Below are 18,072 nucleotides of genomic sequence, written 5' to 3' on the forward strand. Positions count from 1 at the left end.
CTAAAATGTGCACCTGGTGGTCCTCAAATGAGTGTCCTCTGTCCTTCAGATGTAAGTAGACTGCAGAGTCTTGACCTGAGGAGTTGGCCCTTCTGTGTTGAGCCATGCGTTTGTGTAGTGGTTGTTTAGTCTCCCCAATATACAGGTCTGTGCATTCCTCACTGCATTGGACCGCATACACTAGATTGCTTTTCTTGTGTTTGGGTGTGCGGTCTTTGGGGTGTACCAGCATCTGTCTTAGTGTGTTCTTGGGTTTAAAAAACACAGGGATGTTATGTTTGTTGAAAATCCTCCTGAGTTTCTCTGATACTCCAGACATGTATGGAATCACAATGTTGTTGCGTTTGACCTTCTTTTCCTCCTCCCCTGTAGTTTTGTTCTTCTTGGATCTTGTGGCTGTCTTCACAAAGGTCCATTTAGGGTTTCCACAGGCTGTAAGTGCCCCCTTCAGGTGGTTCTGTTCCTTCTCTCTGGCTCTCTGCTTCTGTCTGTAGAATCCACCGTTGTACTGGAAGTAGGTGGCTCCGAGCGCTGTACACATTGAAGAGGACAGGAGCCTGCAGATTGGTGTTTACAGAAAACCCACACACAGACCAATACCTACTCTTCGATTCACACCACCCACTGGAGCACAAGCTAGGGGTCATGAGAACACTGCACCACAGAGCGGAAAACATACCAACAAGCGCCCAAGCCAGAGAGAAGCAGAAGGAAGCCATCTACACCAGGGTTGAGAAGCCGTCATTGAACAGGGGAGGGGGTCTACGCCACCACTTATCCCCCACTTACAATGCTGTCCTTTCATCACTTCCCAGGAAACTCAACAAACGTAACCTATTGACCTCAAGTGAAGATACCAACGATGGTCGTTCAGTCTTGGCCACAGGTAGTCTTAACGACTGTCGTCACAGCAACAAGGAACACTAACGAACCAGCGGTATCGATGACCCGGGATAACGACCCCACTGAGGTTAAATAGCTAAGTTTCCCTGCCAGTCAGTCAGAACTGAAGAAGTCCTTTGGATGAGGGACGAAACGTCTTCCAGTATCTTCAACCAAGTCCAGTTGCCCTTGATTTTAACCTTCGTTTGACTATGACCTGGATGACTGAGAATCTTCATAGACATTAATGTTGCTGCTCTAGAAACAACCAGGCAGTTAATATTTACCCTTCAATATATGTTTATTTATTACAAGTGATATGTCATGTCAATATATACCGTTCTTGCACATTGAATATTTTCTACCTACCTCATGCCCGTTGGGTCTAGTCTTACCAAATAACCATCACTTCAAAAATAGTAAAGTATCGATAGTGGTATGGATAAAGAATCGGATCATTAAGCAGTCTCAATAAGGGTATCAATAAAAATTAACGATCCCCATCCCTAACAAGCTTGCAGCTGGGCACTGCCGGAGATTTCTTCGTCTGGCTAACGGGAGCTGGCTCACACAGTGTGGGAAATGTGTGCTTGGTTTGGCTGGTTCGACTGAGACAGGCACAGACAGCATTTGTTCAACAACTTCCACAAAAGGAGCAACAAGATTTCACACATTTTTTTTTTCGACCCAGAGCTTACCAGGCGACGAGGGTCGGCCATCAGCAGTGAAACCGGTTGCTAGATGTCATTAGCCGCATCTAATGTGGAGCAATGTGAGCTTCACGTAAGCTATCCGTTAGCTCAACGTTAGCTCCCTGTTAGCTTGCCTCGCCGCGGCAACCTAGTAGCGTCGAGGGCTGCCTCATCGTAGGTTGGAACGGGGGAAGCGAGGAGCCGCTCGGAGACCCATGAATGGGAAGAGTAGAGCCATCCAACTCCCGCTCTCCTGTCAACAGCAGATCGAGGACTTCATCCAGAGAGCGGGAGGACCACTGCACTTCCACGTTCTGAACAGCAAAGCAGTGCGAACCGAGAGTGCGCTCTCAGCTGGCGTGCTCTGGTCCGAGGAGAGAGGGGGAGAGAGAGAGAGAGACCCACCGACCGACCCTGGGTGGGCGTAGACTAAAATTCTGTGTGGCGCGCAGAAGGGGTAAACCCAATAGTCTTAGAGGGCGAAGCCTATACGAAATAGAACTCTTGGTATAGATGGTGGTTTCGGATCTGGACCTGATCTAATGTGGTCTACATGTGAAAAAAGCAGTGAAATCATCCTTTAAAGCATTTTCACAAATTGAATAAAGGCTTCACAAATCTGAAACTATGTTTGATTGAAACTTTAGCCTCAGTGGGACAGTCTTCACACAATGGTGCAAAAACAGTCACCTCCTCCTCAACGTCACCAAGACAAAGGAACTCATCCTGGACACATGCCGTAAACTCCCCACCCCTCACTGCCCCATCTCCATAAACAGCCAGCCAGTAGAAATTGTTGACAGCTTCAGGTACCTTGACATCACTATGGACAATAAACTGAGTTTTGATCAACACATCACAGACATCCACAGACTCTGTCAACAAAGACTTTGTCATACGTAAACTCAGGACTCTCTCAGTCAAACTACACCTACTGCTTCTCCTGTACCGTAGTATCATTGAACCCATCCTCTGTACTGTGCTACCTGCTACTTCACCACGCTCTCTCTCACCAATAAGAATACATTTCTTACCTCCTCCAAAATAATAGTATTAATGAGGGTTCGGAGCGGGAAGACCCAACACTGCTTGTAGAGCAATTACCATAGTACAAAATCCCAGCCACCCTCTCAACTCATGCTTCACCCTTCTCCCATCTAGCCGTAGATATAGACTGCTGCTCTACAAAAAGGCAAGTTTTGTACCCTGTGCTTTAAGAGAGTTAAACTCAGACAAATTGATGTCACTCCTGGGTTATATGTGTACTATGTGTAGTTTGTGTGAAGAATTCCTGTTGAAGGTGCTCTCTGTGAAAACAGATTTCCTACACGGACAATAAAGAATGAATCGGAATCAAATACATTTTGATTTCTGTGCATGACTCTTTAAAAATGGTCAGTATACCCTCCCGTTCAGTTAACATGTACAGTTAGCTGTGCTAACTATTTATCCCAACAGTGATACCTGCCAATTATTGCTAACACGTAAATGAAATACTACAATTTTGTCAGGGGGTGTGGTTTGTGATTCAGTTTCAGCAGGACAGAACAAAAATTGCACGCAGTAAATGATGAATGACAGAAGGATGTGTTGAGAACGATAAGTGGTAAATCAAGTTAATCACATGAGCTGACAAATTATTACTCTATTTCAATTCACCTTAAATTTAACCACTCTGTATTTCAATTCACATGCAATTTCATCACCTCCATTTTATTTACTTTTTGTTACTTTAACCCTTGAGACTCCCTTCTTTAAATGATTAATGTCAATTTTGGGTAGTAAATTATGATTGATAAATAAAAACAGTGATGTTTTCATTCTATCGCTACTGTTTTAATCAAATTGATTTTGAATTAATCAAATCACTTGAATATTTATCACTCTAGTTCACATCCATTTTTACCCCTTTATTTTCAATTCACATCCATTTTCATCACCTTTCTTTTTTTTTTCTTTTTAATATTATTTTTTATTTCCACCCCTCATAATTTGTGTTTATATTTGTGGACCATGAGTAGTTGGTTTGCAGATTTTGAATCTATTTGTAAATTGTGTCGGCCATTAGTATAGGTTCTGGGAGCACATCACAATTGAGAAGAACACCAGCATTACTTAATAGTTGCTGCAGACTGCCATTGAGTATTGTCAACAGTTGAGCGCTGTTTACCAGGACCTTATTTTCAGTTTCAGTCTCATTTAAGACTGCAAACCAAATTAAGAGCATAACAAAATCCAGTTGCATGCCATAATAGAATACTGTGTATGTCGCTGCTGCTAACAGAAAAACTGTTTTTATCTACTTAAAGGTTTGTGTCCAAAGTCGAGGAAGTGCTAAATGACTGGAAGCTGATTGGGAACTCCACAGAAAAGTTGTCCCCACAGAAGGTATTCCTGTTCCTATTAAGCCTTAAATGTTCAGCTGAAAAACACCAGTAAAACCGTATGCTGCCAGTAGGTTTTTTTTTTTTTTTTTCCTTCACTCTGTTATGATGCTTCTTTCTTTGTACACAGGGTGAATATACCAATGGCACATGGGGGGAGAGGTCTCAGGATATCCATTTTGCTGACTTTAAGTTCTACATAACTCACTACTTTCTGAAACAAGAATGTGAGAAGGACGATGGGAAGGACAAACTGGAGGAAGGTACAGTGATGTCTGAATGTGACATAGATTGCCTGATGAGTTGATATTAGGCATGGGCCGTTATGAGATTTGTTTTATTGGAGTTAAGCTGTAGGATGTTATTTAACATCCAATGTTTTGTCGGTAAGGCAGTCCTTTAATGAGCTCAGCATACTAAGGTCAGTGGGCTGTACAGGTAGGTATAACTATCATCCGCATAACAATGGAAGGAGATACCATGCCTGCGTATGACATCACCCAGAGGGAGCATATATAGAAAACAAAATAGGTCCAAGGATTGACACCTGAGGCACACAGTAGTTGATGGTGGAGAAAGAAGACTTAAAATTATTTATAGAGATACAAAACTTCCTATTGGATAAGTATTGGGCAAACCAGTTCAGTGCAGTACCAGATACCCCCACCCAGTGCCTCAGTCTGTTTAACAGGATGCCATGGTCAATGGTGTCAAAGGCAGCACTTAAATCCAGCAAAATCTGTATTGAACATTTGCCCGCATCAGCGTTCATTAGGAGGTCATTAGTAACTTTCAAGAGTGCTGTCTCAGTACTGTGATGCTTACTGAGCTGCTTAGAAACTATCTTTTGAAGGGTTTTTGAAAGATTGGGCGGATGTTATTGAGGATGTTGGGGTCAAGGCTAGGTTTAGGACAGGTTATACACATGCCGTCTTGAAGTAGACCGGGACACAACTGGTAGATAATGAGCTGTTAAAAATTAAAAACAGGTGTGGACTGATATACTCCAAAACTTCTATTAAAAACTTTGCAGGAATCAGATCAAGAGAGCTAGAGGAAGGCTTCATCTTAAACATAGTTTCCATAAGTTGGGTAGGGTGAACAACATCTAAAAAGGCATGGTTTGGGCTAATACTGGCTCTTGATAATTCCACCTTACTGACAAAGTGTGTTAAAAATATCTCATAATCTGCATTGCAATCAGCAGAGGCACAGGGAGAGGCAGGGTTCACCAACAGATCGAGAGTCTTAAAAAGAAAACTACCAAACTATTGTACGAATATAGTAACTCTTTCATGGCCGTGAAATGGACCCGGAGACCTGATTTTTTTTTTTTTTTTTTTATTTCTTTTTCATCTGCGTTCTGTTTTTCTGCATTCCCGTTTGCAGCTTCTGATATCTGCATTTAACCAGGGTTGCTTTGCAGATTTTAAGTGTTGTTTGTTTTTCAGAGGAGCTATGAGATCAAGGGTTAAGGAACAGAGGGAATTAAAATAGTTGAGAGAGATCATGGGGGCACATTGCTAAATGAACTGAAGAGGGCACCACATTTAGAGGCGCTCTGCTCATTTAAACTGCAGGTTTGTTTTGTGAAAGACTGGGCAACACTAACAGCATGTAGTTCAGTGGAAATTAATGACCTGATGATCAGATATAAAGATGTCCTTAATTTCTACAGCGGATGTCTTCACACCCAAGCTAAGGGCCAGGTCTAAAGTGTGGCCATAGTGATGAGTTTGGCCCGACACATGTTGAGTAAGATTAAAAGAATGAATGATACTTAAAAAATCAAGAGCAGGGAGATTGGAAGACTTGTCAATGTGAAAATTAAAATCACCACAAATAAGAATTCTATCCTCATATAAAACAAGATCAGATAAAAATTCAGGGATTGGTGGGGCGGTAGATGACAGCAATTAGGATCGGTGGGGGGCTACCAAGTTTGAACAAGAGCACTTCAAAAGAAGAGTAATCGTTACACGGAGTTTCACCAGGACGTAGCCAAGATTCAGTCAGAAACATAAAGTCTAAGTCAGAAGAGGTAAAATCATTTAGAATAATGTTTGAGAGGGATCTAACATTAAGAGCCAACTCTAGTGATCTTTAGATAGTCAGTCATGTAAGGAGGACAGAACACAGACAGAACGTGCTGCAGGTTGGACACTAGCATGTGGCTACCTAGCCTATTCGGATGCAGACCGTCTTGTGCAAAGAAGGAGTCGCGATTCCAGAACAGATTGAAATTGTCAATAAAACCAATACCATGGGTGCAACAGACAGACTGGAGCCAGGTGTGAAGGCTTAGAAGCCTACTAAAACGACCAATTACACAGCACAAAGTGGGAATTGGGCCAGAGATGAACACAGACTTTCCACTCCTGTTGAGCAGTTGTTGTTTGTTATTATAAAGATAGCAATTATAAAGACAGTGTCTGTGCTACAGACGTGTGTGTGTGTGTGTGTGTATATATATATAATTAGTTTTTTCACCTTTTTTCGTCTCAGCACACAATTACATATCTAGTCCCTTTTTTCCCCCATTGTATTTCTAAATTTCCAAATGCTTTACATCATAGTGAATGTTTACTGATGACTGTGTTCATAGGTGAAAGGTAATAGGAAATGGGTGAATAACAGGAAAGAATGCACCCAGAGAGCTGAATTAATCCCTCCAACAATTAGTGTTTGAATCTTGTGTTTAGATCCCTTCCCCTTGGCAATGCAGGATCTTCTCTGTGCGAACAATGACTTCCCTCCTCGAGCCCACTGCCTGGTTAGATGGTGAGTTGAGTCATTCAATATGTTTTCATTTACAGAGAAAAAAATACGAACATATTGAAAAATACATTCTTAAGCCCAAATCTTGTTTTAATAAAGACATTTTTTTTTATTTGAAAATAATTGTTGTTTTTAACATCTTAATAAAGTAACATTTTCAATATAATTTTTTGATGAAATGGTAACTGTTATTGCCTCTCGCTGGATGAAGTCTGACGCTTGTAATTTATGCATGATCCATGATACAGAAAAATAGAAATGAATGGCAAAAATAGCATGTCATGTCTTATTGAGATGAGCCAACTCCCCCTGGCTCCCAGGTAGTTCACACCCTGCTTGTACAACAGTTAGCTGAAGAGAAGTTTTCATATTTAGTAAGAGGCTTTGCTCAAAGCCACACAGACATGATTGTATGACATTGCTAATGTTGGTTGGCACTAGCAACCTGCTGGTAACTAGTTAATTATGCTTATAATAAATGCTATTGTCTAAAATGGCCCATTAAAATTACCACCTGTTTGATTGTAAATAGGGATAGGCTATGACTTCATAAACTTCAATGCGGCCCGCCACAGTCTGATCTTTTCTGACACAGTTTCAGCATGAAGCGAAAACATTCTCAAAAGTTCACATTGTAACAAAAAAGGTATTTAACGTTGTTTTGGGCCATTGCTTTGGCAAAGTACCTGTCAAACAAACTAAAATCAAAAGCACAATATGGCTTTGTGCCCTTATCAAATTGCAGAAAACTGTGATTGAAGTAAACAATTATAAGTATAAATAAGAAGTTAAATCAGTATAAATAAATTATTTTAAGATGTTTAAAAAAAAGTAACTATTACATTTTAAATGAACTACTTTTTTACTTTTACTTGAGTAGACTTAAGTAAAACACCTGGTAGTAGGTGGCACTATGACTAAGACCGAATTTTGGCATTTCAGGGTGTGACTTTTATAAAGCATGTGAAGTTCAGGACAGATTTGACCTTGTACAGTCCATTTACACACTACTTCCTGTTTCATGGTGAAACATCAAATATCAACATGGTCCACACCATTTGATGAATCCTAAAAGATTTGCAATTTAGCATTGCAAAGGTCTTAAGTTTGCACTGCCCAAATTTGAAGTCCAATGGCAAAAATCTCATTTAATTCAAAATGGCTTCCATTTAGGTTTGGGGTAAGGCTCGAATAATTTTAGAGATGACACAGCTGCTGTGCTGAAATTTTTAAGTAGGTTCTTTGCTCTTTTGCAATTAAATGGAATGATTTTACACTTTTGTGCTCGCGCCCTAATAATCTGTACAACAACAGTAGGTTCTTTGCTCTTTTGCAATTAAATGGAATGATTTTTCAATCTAATTATCGGTCTATATTTTAGAACCATGGCTAAGACATGTACAGTATCTCACAAAAGTGATTTTTGTAAATATTTAATTATATCTTTTCATGAGATAACACTGAAGAAATGACACTTTGCTACAATGTAAAGTGGTGAGTGTACAGCTTCTGTAACAGGACTCCTTCTGCTTCCTTGGGACCATCATCTCCCAAGGACCTCAAATGGGAGCTGAACATCACCTCCCTCACCAAAAAGGCAGCAGCAGCTCAAGAAGTTCAGCCTGCCAAAGACAATGATAGTGCACTTCTACACCGTCATCATTGAGTCCATCCTCACCTCCTCCATCACCATCTGGTACGCTGCTGCCACTGCCAGGGACAAGGGCAGGCTGCAGCGCATCATTCGCTCTGCAGAGAAAGTGATTGGTTCTAATCTTCCATCACTTCAGGACCTGCACACCTCCAGGAATCTGAGGCGAGCTGTAAAGATTGCAGCTGACTCCTCCCACCCCGGACACAAACTGTTTCAGACTTTCCCCTTTGGCAGGAGGCTGCGGTCCATCAGGACCAAAACCTCTCGCCACAAAAACCGTTTCTTCCCATCTGCAGCTAGCCTTATTAACAAGGCCCAGGTCCTCCACCAGGGCTAAACTTTTTTGGTTTGAAACTTATTGTACTTATTGTCAATCACTGCCCCACTGATGCTCCCCCCTTGCAAATAATACAAATGTCTCTGCACATGTAAATATTATTTAATTTCATATCATGCACAATGCATGCCTGGCACATTGCACAAATTGTTGTTAATTGTTAATCTTTGTTGTTGTATATGTTCATATTGTCAATTTATATATTTATGTACACAATATTCTCTTCCTTTGCAATACGTCTACACTATTTTTCTCTATTCTTTTTATTATTCTTACATAACTTGCATTGTCTATTCCATATTTATATATTTCTACATATCACCAAAGCAAATTTCTCGTATGTGTAAAACACTACTTGGCAATAAAGCTCCTGATTCAGATGGTGTCAAGCGTGTGTAGCAGCAACCAAGTGAGGAGTGCAAAGACCAGTGTGTCTTGCCTACAGTCAAGCTTGGTGCTGCTGGCACTGGAGAGCTACATTTCATTGAGGGGACCATGAATGCCAACATGTACTGTGACATACTGAAGCAGAGCATGATCCCCTTCCTTCGGAGACTGGGCTGCAGGGCAGTATTCCAACATAATGACCACAAACACACCTCCAAGACGACCACTGCCTTGCTAAAGAAGCTGAGGGTAAAGGTGATGGACTGACCAAGCATGTCTCCAGACCTAAACCCTATTGAGCATCTGTGGGGCATCCTCAAACGGAAGGTGGAGGAGCACAAGGTCTCTAACATCCACCAGCTCTGTGATGTCATCGTAGAGGAGTGGAAGAGGACTCCAGTGGCAACCTGTGAAGCTCTGGTGAACTCCATGCCCAAGAGGGTTAAGGCAGTGCTGAGAAACAATGGTGGCCACACAAAATATTAACACTTTGGGCCCAATTTGGACATTTTCACTTTCATTTGTACTCACTTTTGTTGCCAGCGGTTTAGACATCAATGGCTGTGTGATGTGTTATTTTGATGGGAAAGCAAATTTACACTGTTATACAAGCTGTACACTCACTAATTTACATTTTAGCAAAGTGTCACTTCAGTGTTGTCACATGTAAAGATATAATCAAATATTTACAATAATGAGAGGAATGTACTCACTTTTGTGAGTTACTGTATCATTAAATTCTGTATGAAGCTAATGCCAAGTATATGACTAAATAACACACTTCAGAGATGCAAACTGCTTGGTAGACCAGGTGTGGAAAGATAGCGAAGCTATGAAAAATCTGATGCTGATGTGTATTTTCTGCTGTAACGGTGTGTGTGTGGTGACAGGTATGGCATACGAGAGTTTGTGGTCATCACTCCTGGAACCAACTGCGAGGCTATCATCAGTGAATCCAAATGCAATCTGCTTCTCAGCTCCATCTCCATTTCTCTGGCCAACAGTGGCTGGTGAGTCACAACCATCACTCATGGCAATGATCTTGTTTTCTGTGTGTTTTTTATTAAGGCACTAATGTTGCAAATTAGGTTATGGAGAACTAAATACAATGTATCATCACAATACAAATGTTGTTTGTAGTTTTGTTATGTCACCTATTTGAAGGTTTTGTTTGTGAAAAATGTCAGAAATTTGACATTTGAACCCTAATCAAATCAATGCAGGTGTGAATGACCTACAGTGTACTTAATGGCCAGAAACATCAACTGGAAGGGCCCTATTTTAATCATGCATGCCCAGCGGCTAGCACAGAGTAGTAGGTGTCTTCAAGCACACCTGCTATTTTGGTTGATGTATATGCAGCAGATTATGAATTAGAGGAAATGAAGATTAGTACATATACTCTCAGCCAGTCACATCACTGGTCTCATAACTGAAACAGCTGTGCCAATCACAGTGAAGCATGACAACAGTTCATCGGCTCTAATTAAATAAAGATACTGATTTATCTGCAGTTAGCATACTAATTTGTTCGAGCTCTAGTCTGGATGGTGAAGAGTGACTTAAAGTGACTGATTTTTAAGAGTTACTGATTTCAATATTCAAAGATTTCAAAATCCGATATGCATTAAACATGCTGTGCCCTGGGAGAAAACTGGGAGAGGTTAATGAAAAAGGGGAGGGTTAGCAAGTATGGTCATGAATATTTTTCAGAAAGGAGAAGTGATGAGGGCTACTTTATTATTATTTAAATCATGTATTTCATGTGACAAATCACCAACTCAGCGTTGACATGGATACCCTCCGTAGTTTGTTCTGCATGCTTTGGTTGACTCCTGTCAGCTGATTATGGTGCTTTCAGACCAAAAGCAAAGCAAGCGTTCGGGGTGGTGAGTTTACATACAAAGTCAAAGCCGCGATTTCCTGTCGGTGGCGGTAAGTAGTTTGTGACCAGCAACGGAAAGGAAGAACTCTCATGACGCTGAGTCGCGATAGCCTATCAGTGTTGAGATTGTCCGTACGTCACCGAGGCTTCAGAGCGTTGTGTGGAGAGGGCCAGGCAGAGCGGGGGATTGAAAATCTGCTGGCCGGCTGAGGTGACGCATCCACCATTGTGTCCCTGAGCAAGACACTTGTTCCAGAGGTGTGCGACCTCTGACGTGTATAGCCATTGTAAGTCGCTTTGGATAAAAGCGTCAGCTATATGAATAAATGTAAATGTTATGAACTAACTGGTGACCGCCACAATACGCTTACCTTACTACACACATTTTTCCTGTCTGCCAAAGCGGCGGATGGCCCGATGATTTCACCCACCACGTTACCTGCAGTGGCGGGTGCTACTTTCATTCCCTGTGTGACACTAAAGTTTCTGTAGTGTCAGCTTCTGTCAAGGTTAAGGCCATTGTACAATAACAAGTCAAGGTACAGCGTAATGTGCTTTACTCTTGGGGCAGCTGTGGCTCAGGAGTTAGAGCGGGTTGGCTGTTAACCGGAAGGTCAGCGGTTCAATCCCTGGCTCCCCTGGTTGCATGTCGAAGTGTCCTTCGGCAAGATACTGAACCCTGAATTGCCCCTGGCAGCTATTCCGCCAGTGTATGAGTGAGTGTGAATGTTAGTTTCCGTTTGAGCACTTAGGCTCAGTGTGAGACTGAGAGTGGTCAAAGACTAGAAAGGCGCTATACAAGTACGGAGCATTTACATGTGACCAGAGTGTAATCGCAAACAACAGAGACCAACATCTGCACCCTGTGTTCACTGCTGTTTTACCTTGTCCGTGCTTGTAAACGACTTGAAGTCTGTGCATGTAAACACATGCCCATAAGACTACTGCTTCAATGTAGGCATCGTCCAATGGAAATTTGGTTAAACAAAACATTAAAACAAAAATTTGAAAGGTTGGTTAGTTTTGAAAGTGTAAGCCATGGTTATTAAACTTAAAAATAAGGTTTAAACATTTGAAAATAAGATTTAAATGGAACCGAACGGGTTATTTGGATCAGAGCACGAATTGTGCGAGGTCCCTATTGAAACTGAAGGAATTATTGGGGCCCGAGCACGAAGTCCTTCAAAGTCCCTATTGCATTGACATTGTAAACTTCAAAACGTGAGTTTTCAGTTAACCGCGTTGCAGTGGCATGGCGGCGAAGTTCCACGCTTTGCCATGACACAGGAAGTTGTTGTAACTTGACTATACATGGTCAGATCTGTACCAAATTTTACACGTTTAATAAGATTCCCACCCTGAACACATGTCCATGCCAACATTCCTGACGTTTCATAGCACCACCTCCTGGCAACAGGAAGTGACCTTAACGAAGCAGCCCCCATGGCATGTTTAACCTACATGTATAAAATTTCTGTGGCACATGTATCATGTCCAGACGTACAAAAAAGCCTCTTGGAGTGACGCCTGACACCCAACAGGAAGTCGGCCATTTTGAATTTAGTAGTCATTTTTGGTGATTTATGGGCTCTGTACTTTAACAAACTCCTGCTAGAGAATTAGTCCGATCAACTTCAGATTTTTGGTAGTCATTGACATAGCGTAACCTGCTGGCAACAGAAAGTGACTACTTTTATGCTTTGAAGGAGCACTTCTTGCAGGTTGGGTATATCTACATCAAAACTGTCTCAGAAAACCCTTAAGACATTGATGATGTAATGTTGTAAAGCTTGTGAGTTTTCCTTCAATGGTGTATTCGTGGCATGGCAGCAAAGTAACGTACTTGAAGCAGAAAGTCGTCGTAAAGTCACTGTACAACCAAGTCCAGTTGCCCTTGACCTCAACCTTGTTGGATAACTATGACCTGGATGACTAAGAACCTTCACAGTCGTCACTGTACATGCTCAAATCTGTACCAAATGTTACGTGCTTGATAACTGTCCCGCCCCGAACACATCTACAGGCCATTATTCAGGCCACCAGTCAGCGTCTTCAAAAGCCTCGCCGAAGTCCTGTTACCATCTGACTCTTGTACTAAGAACTGTATTATTCGTAAGGGAGATGAACTTCTGTAGGCAGAAAAAAACCTTTACGATTGCGTTTTTCTTGAATTATTTTGTCTAACTGAAGTTCTTCCAGAGGGACAACATACACTCACTGTAGCACTCTTTTAAAGTCCCTGACTTGCAAGAATTTATAAAAGTGATTCGAAGGAAGCCCATAGGAGGATTTCAGTTGTTCAAAGGACTTCAGATGATCTAGCTTATATAGGTGTCCAAATGTACATATACGCCTGTTAAACCAGTCCTTTGTAATGACATCTCTCATTGACCCAGGTAGAGCAGGATTAAAGTGGAATGGGGTGTCTTTATATTATTTTCCTATATTTTCCTGGCACTTTGGAACTTTATTATAGTATCATGCCATAATTTGTATAGGTCGTATGTTTTATTATTGGATTTGTTACAGTTTTCAGATTATAAGAGGAAATAAATGGAATATTTAATATTGCTTCACTTATGTGGGATTGTTCGATGTGTTGGGTCCAAGTAGCTTTGGATTGGGCGGCCACATAATACAACTGAATCAGGTATGTTAAAGCCCTACCTGTTTTGTGGGACAACAAAGAGTTTTAAGCTTGACACTTGGAGCTTTACCATTCCACAGAAATCTAGAAATTTGGCTATCCAATATTTTAAAGAAGATTTTTGGAACTGGTGTTGGGACTGTTTGAAATAGGTAAAGAAATTTGGGTAGGACAGCCATTTTTATGCTGTTTACTCGTCCAATTAGGGATAGAGGTAGGGACTTCAACCTTTCCCTGAAATAGTTTTGAAGTAGATACAGCTAATCTGCAAGAAGTGGTACATCACAGCATAAAAGTAGTCACTTCCTGTTGCCAGCTTGTGGCGCTGTGACTACGAGTGAATATTGGCTTGTAGATGTGTTCAGGGCGGGACTCATATCTCATATACACTCATTATCAACCATATAAAGTTTGGTTCAGATTTGACCATGTACACTACAGTTACAACAACTTCCTTTTTCATGAAGAATCGTCGATTTTGGACGCCACGGGCACACTGTTCCACGAAAACTCACCGTTTGTGCAACTTTTAATTGTCACTGGGTTTAGACTGCAAAAATCTGAAGTTGTCGGAATAATTCTGTAGCAGGAGTTTGTTAAAGTATGGTGTGAGTGTAAATCATCCAAAAATTACCATCAAATTCAAAATGGTCGACTTACTCTTGGGTTTAGCGCCTCCAAGAGGCTATTTGGTACGTCTGGACACGTGCCACAGAAATTTCACATATGTAGGTGAAATGTGCCATGGGGGCTGCTTTGTTGATTGTGTGTTAGGGTTAGGGTTGGCCTACCTGTTGTCAGCAGGTGGACTTAAACGTGTAAAATTTTGTACATGCAATAAAGTTAGTACTACTTCCTGTGTCATGGCGAAACGTCCAACTTTGCCGCCACACTGTTAACTGAAAACTCACAAGTTTTGGAATATGGCATTGTCAATGTTAAGGGTTTTCTGGGACAGTTTTGAAGTTGATATGGCTAACCTGCTAAAAGTAGTCCATCATAGCATAAAATGTGACATTTCCTGTTTCAAGCAGGAGGTGCTGTGACTTTGAGTGAATGTTGGCATATAGACGTGTTCAGGGCCGGACTGTTATCATACATGTGTCAAACTTGGTACAGATGTTAGCATATACACAGTTAACACAACTTCCTGTTTTGTGCCAAATCGTCAATTTTCAATGACACGCCACGGTTATGTGGAAAAAAACTCAAAAAATTTCGTGCATGAAGGTTGAAGTGTGACGTAGGGGCTAATTTTTCTATTTTGCCATGTTCATGTGCAGGACCCATAAAATACATATTTTTTGCCACTTCTGACATGTGTGCAAAGTTTGGTGAGTGTTTGAGCATGTATAGGCCGCAAAAAACAAGCTTACTTTACAGAAAAAAAAATTAAAGCTGCAAGCAGCATTGGCAGGCCTTGCGCTGTGGTGCTCATTGAGGCATGATGTGGCTGCGGTGCATTGGCCGGAGGTCAGTAGATGAGCCTCTGAATTATCCTGTTGGCTCCATTCACGATGGAGTTAATCGGCTGTTCGGAGACTGTTTGGATGGGACCAACCCGCTAGCAGTAGTAACAGCGTAAAACTTGACACTTCCTCTTGCCAGTAGGGACCTCGCATGTTTCACGCTCGGGCCCTATTGATCAGGCAACAACAAGAATGCAATAGACAGAAGTCAGAACAGAATTAATAGGGTTTAATATAAATGCTGTTTGTACATTGAATAAGGGAATAAAGGAAACAAATGGATGCAGTTTTTGGTTCTTACGGTCAACCCTGATCACAGACTGTTTGTTTGCCTCACTACTTTGTTGTTTCCTCGGCCCGTCTGTCACTTCAAAGGCCCATGCTGATGGTCTTGGTAGGTTGTGTTCATGGCCATCTGGTGGGGCTTGACGCACCGTACAGCGTTGGCAAGACCAAGGAATTGCCAGTGGGTTGACCTGGGTTACTTCGGGTTCTGGCTGGTGGCTACAGGAAAAGTTTACAGTCCTCTTGGCCGTTAACTCTGGCTCAGTGTTCTAAGGTGGATGTCCTCTCTGTTACTGGCGGCGTAACCAACTTGTTTGACGAACCTCCAAACTCTGTTGGTCGTTGAAAGTAGTGGAAGTTACTAAGATTTCAAAGGAAACTGAATTGTTGTTTCTCAATCAAAGGTATGTAAATAAACAACCTAATAACTAAACAAAACGAAACAAAAAAGAACTTCAGTTAAGGATTGCAAGACCTTGTGACTATTAACATTGCTGAGATGAATCAAAGGCGAATTAGTCTGGGAAAATTTCATTCCAGTTAAAGCTTTTAGAAAATAGTCGAGTCAGATCTCCCCCTTGGGAACAGACAGAGGAGAATGGAGAATTTGGAAGTCACAGAGTTTTCCTGCAAGCTGGAATCTTGGAGGCAGGAAAGTTTCAGGAACCTAGTAAGAGGAGATGATGCAGAGAGCTGGTAATAGCGCGAGAGAGAAAGTGTTAAGTGCCACTCGGTTTTGTTTGTCACTCTACTGGGGCGTGTCAAAAAGTGGGAGGACATCCTTGGTCCCTCAAGGTTTCTGTGTTTTAAGAAACCTTAATTTAAGAGTAATGTCATAGAAAGTCTACTTGTGTGCGTTTAATCATATATCTTTCCATAATAAACACTTTTCTCAAGGCCATAAGAAGTTATTGACTCTATACATAACAAGGGCAACTCAATTCAAGTAATAATAGCAGATGAATGAACGGCTAACTAAAAAGTTACAAGAAAATATTGATTGCTAAACAATTCTTAATAGGAAAAATATGAAAGTAGTTGAAACACGACATCAGGTTAAACCATAAACACAAATACAGTATTATAATAAATGAGCAGAGGGTTAGGTCCAATGGCATGTTATACCAATCACTGATAATAACACTGTACTCTCCAAGCTGATCTCTCCACCCTTCACTCTATCTGTTGTACCCCCACTTCAGAGCAGCTTCTTTCACCAAGCTGTGATACTTCTATATTCATCCTCTGCACTGCACCATGTAAAATAATTTTATTTTTATGACTTATTTATCAACCCATCTAGTGTATTTCATTTTTGTACATGATAGATTTTGTGAGTAGCATAAAGAGAACTACAACTTGTTATACAGCCCTGTGTTGTAAAATGAAATCTACCTTGTACTTTAAGTCCGGTTTATGGTTCATTACCCAAGAGATAGTGAGCATGTTGACTTATGCATAGTAATGCCTGCTCCTCTTTATCTTGTGCATTCAGCCAGGTGCCCATGTTTGTGCAGATCCAGCAGAAGTGGAGGCGGATGTATGCCGGAGAGTGTCATGGACCAGGTGTACGCACTGACTTTGAGATGGTCCACCTCCGCAAGGTGCCAAGCCAATACAACCACCTGTCTGGCCTGCTTGACATCTTTAAGTCTAAGATAGTAAGTAAATCCTATTTGTACAGTTGGTTGTTGTTTAGGACCTCCCAGGGTTTTTTGTTTTCAAACACATCAACTTGTTGTTAAACTTGCCTATTTTTTTTTTATTGTCACAGGATGTCATAATTAATTTGAACTATAGCTGGCAAACCTCAGCTTCAGCAGGGCTTAAAACTAGGTGCCTGTGTTAGTGCAAATCCAGCAGATGTCTCCACTGATGCTGGGGTATAGAGAATAGAGATACGAACACATCAGAGCAGCATGCTGCTGATAGCAAGGAACTCTAGTTGAGACCAGGTGAACAATGACTAATACATTACATACACTACCGTTCAAAAGTTTGGGGTCACATTGAAATGTCCTTATTTTTGAAGGAAAAGCACTGTACTTTTCAATGAAGATAACTTTAAACTAGTCTTAACTTTGAAGAAATACACTCTATACATTGCTAATGTGGTAAATGACTATTCTAGCTGCAAATGTCTGGTTTTTGGTGCAATATCTACATAGGTGTATAGAGGCCCATTTCCAGCAACTATCACTCCAGTGTTCTAATGGTACAATGTGTTTGCTCATTGGCTCAGAAGGCTAATTGATGATTAGAAAACCCTTGTGCAATCATGTTCACACATCTGAAAACAGTTTAGGTCGTTACAGAAGCTACAAAACTGACCTTCCTTTGAGCAGATTGAGTTTCTGGAGCATCACATTTGTGGGGTCAATTAAACGCTCAAAATGGCCAGAAAAACAGAACTTTCATCTGAAACTCGACAGTCTATTCTTATTCTTAGAAATGAAGGCTATTCCATGCGAGACATTGCTAAGAAATTGAAGATTTCCTACAACGGTGTGTACTACTCCCTTCAGAGGACAGCACAAACAGGCTCTAACCAGAGTAGAAAAAGAAGTGGGAGGCCGCGTTGCACAACTGAGCAAGAAGATAAGTACATTAGAGTCTCTAGTTTGAGAAACAGACGCCTCACAGGTCCCCAACTGGCATCTTCATTAAATAGT

At 41.2% G+C, this 18,072-nt stretch overlaps 1 protein-coding gene across 1 annotated transcript in view; it reads left to right on the forward strand.

Annotated features, from left to right (window-relative positions):
- The first annotated feature begins 1,789 nt into the window (after nucleotides 1-1,789).
- The window catches only part of rab3gap1 (RAB3 GTPase activating protein subunit 1), a 76,337-nt gene continuing 60,054 nt past the window's right edge, over nucleotides 1,790-18,072 (forward strand). The window contains exons 1-7 of the mRNA XM_046069693.1: nucleotides 1,790-1,992; nucleotides 2,222-2,383; nucleotides 3,884-3,962; nucleotides 4,089-4,221; nucleotides 6,661-6,739; nucleotides 10,005-10,124; nucleotides 16,896-17,061. Coding sequence (XP_045925649.1) covers nucleotides 1,790-1,992; nucleotides 2,222-2,383; nucleotides 3,884-3,962; nucleotides 4,089-4,221; nucleotides 6,661-6,739; nucleotides 10,005-10,124; nucleotides 16,896-17,061 — 942 coding nt within the window. The remainder of the gene's footprint in view (nucleotides 1,993-2,221; nucleotides 2,384-3,883; nucleotides 3,963-4,088; nucleotides 4,222-6,660; nucleotides 6,740-10,004; nucleotides 10,125-16,895; nucleotides 17,062-18,072) is intronic.

This window comes from Micropterus dolomieu, linkage group LG14 (assembly GCF_021292245.1).
Source record: "Micropterus dolomieu isolate WLL.071019.BEF.003 ecotype Adirondacks linkage group LG14, ASM2129224v1, whole genome shotgun sequence".
Classification (NCBI taxonomy): Eukaryota; Metazoa; Chordata; class Actinopteri; order Centrarchiformes; family Centrarchidae; genus Micropterus; species Micropterus dolomieu.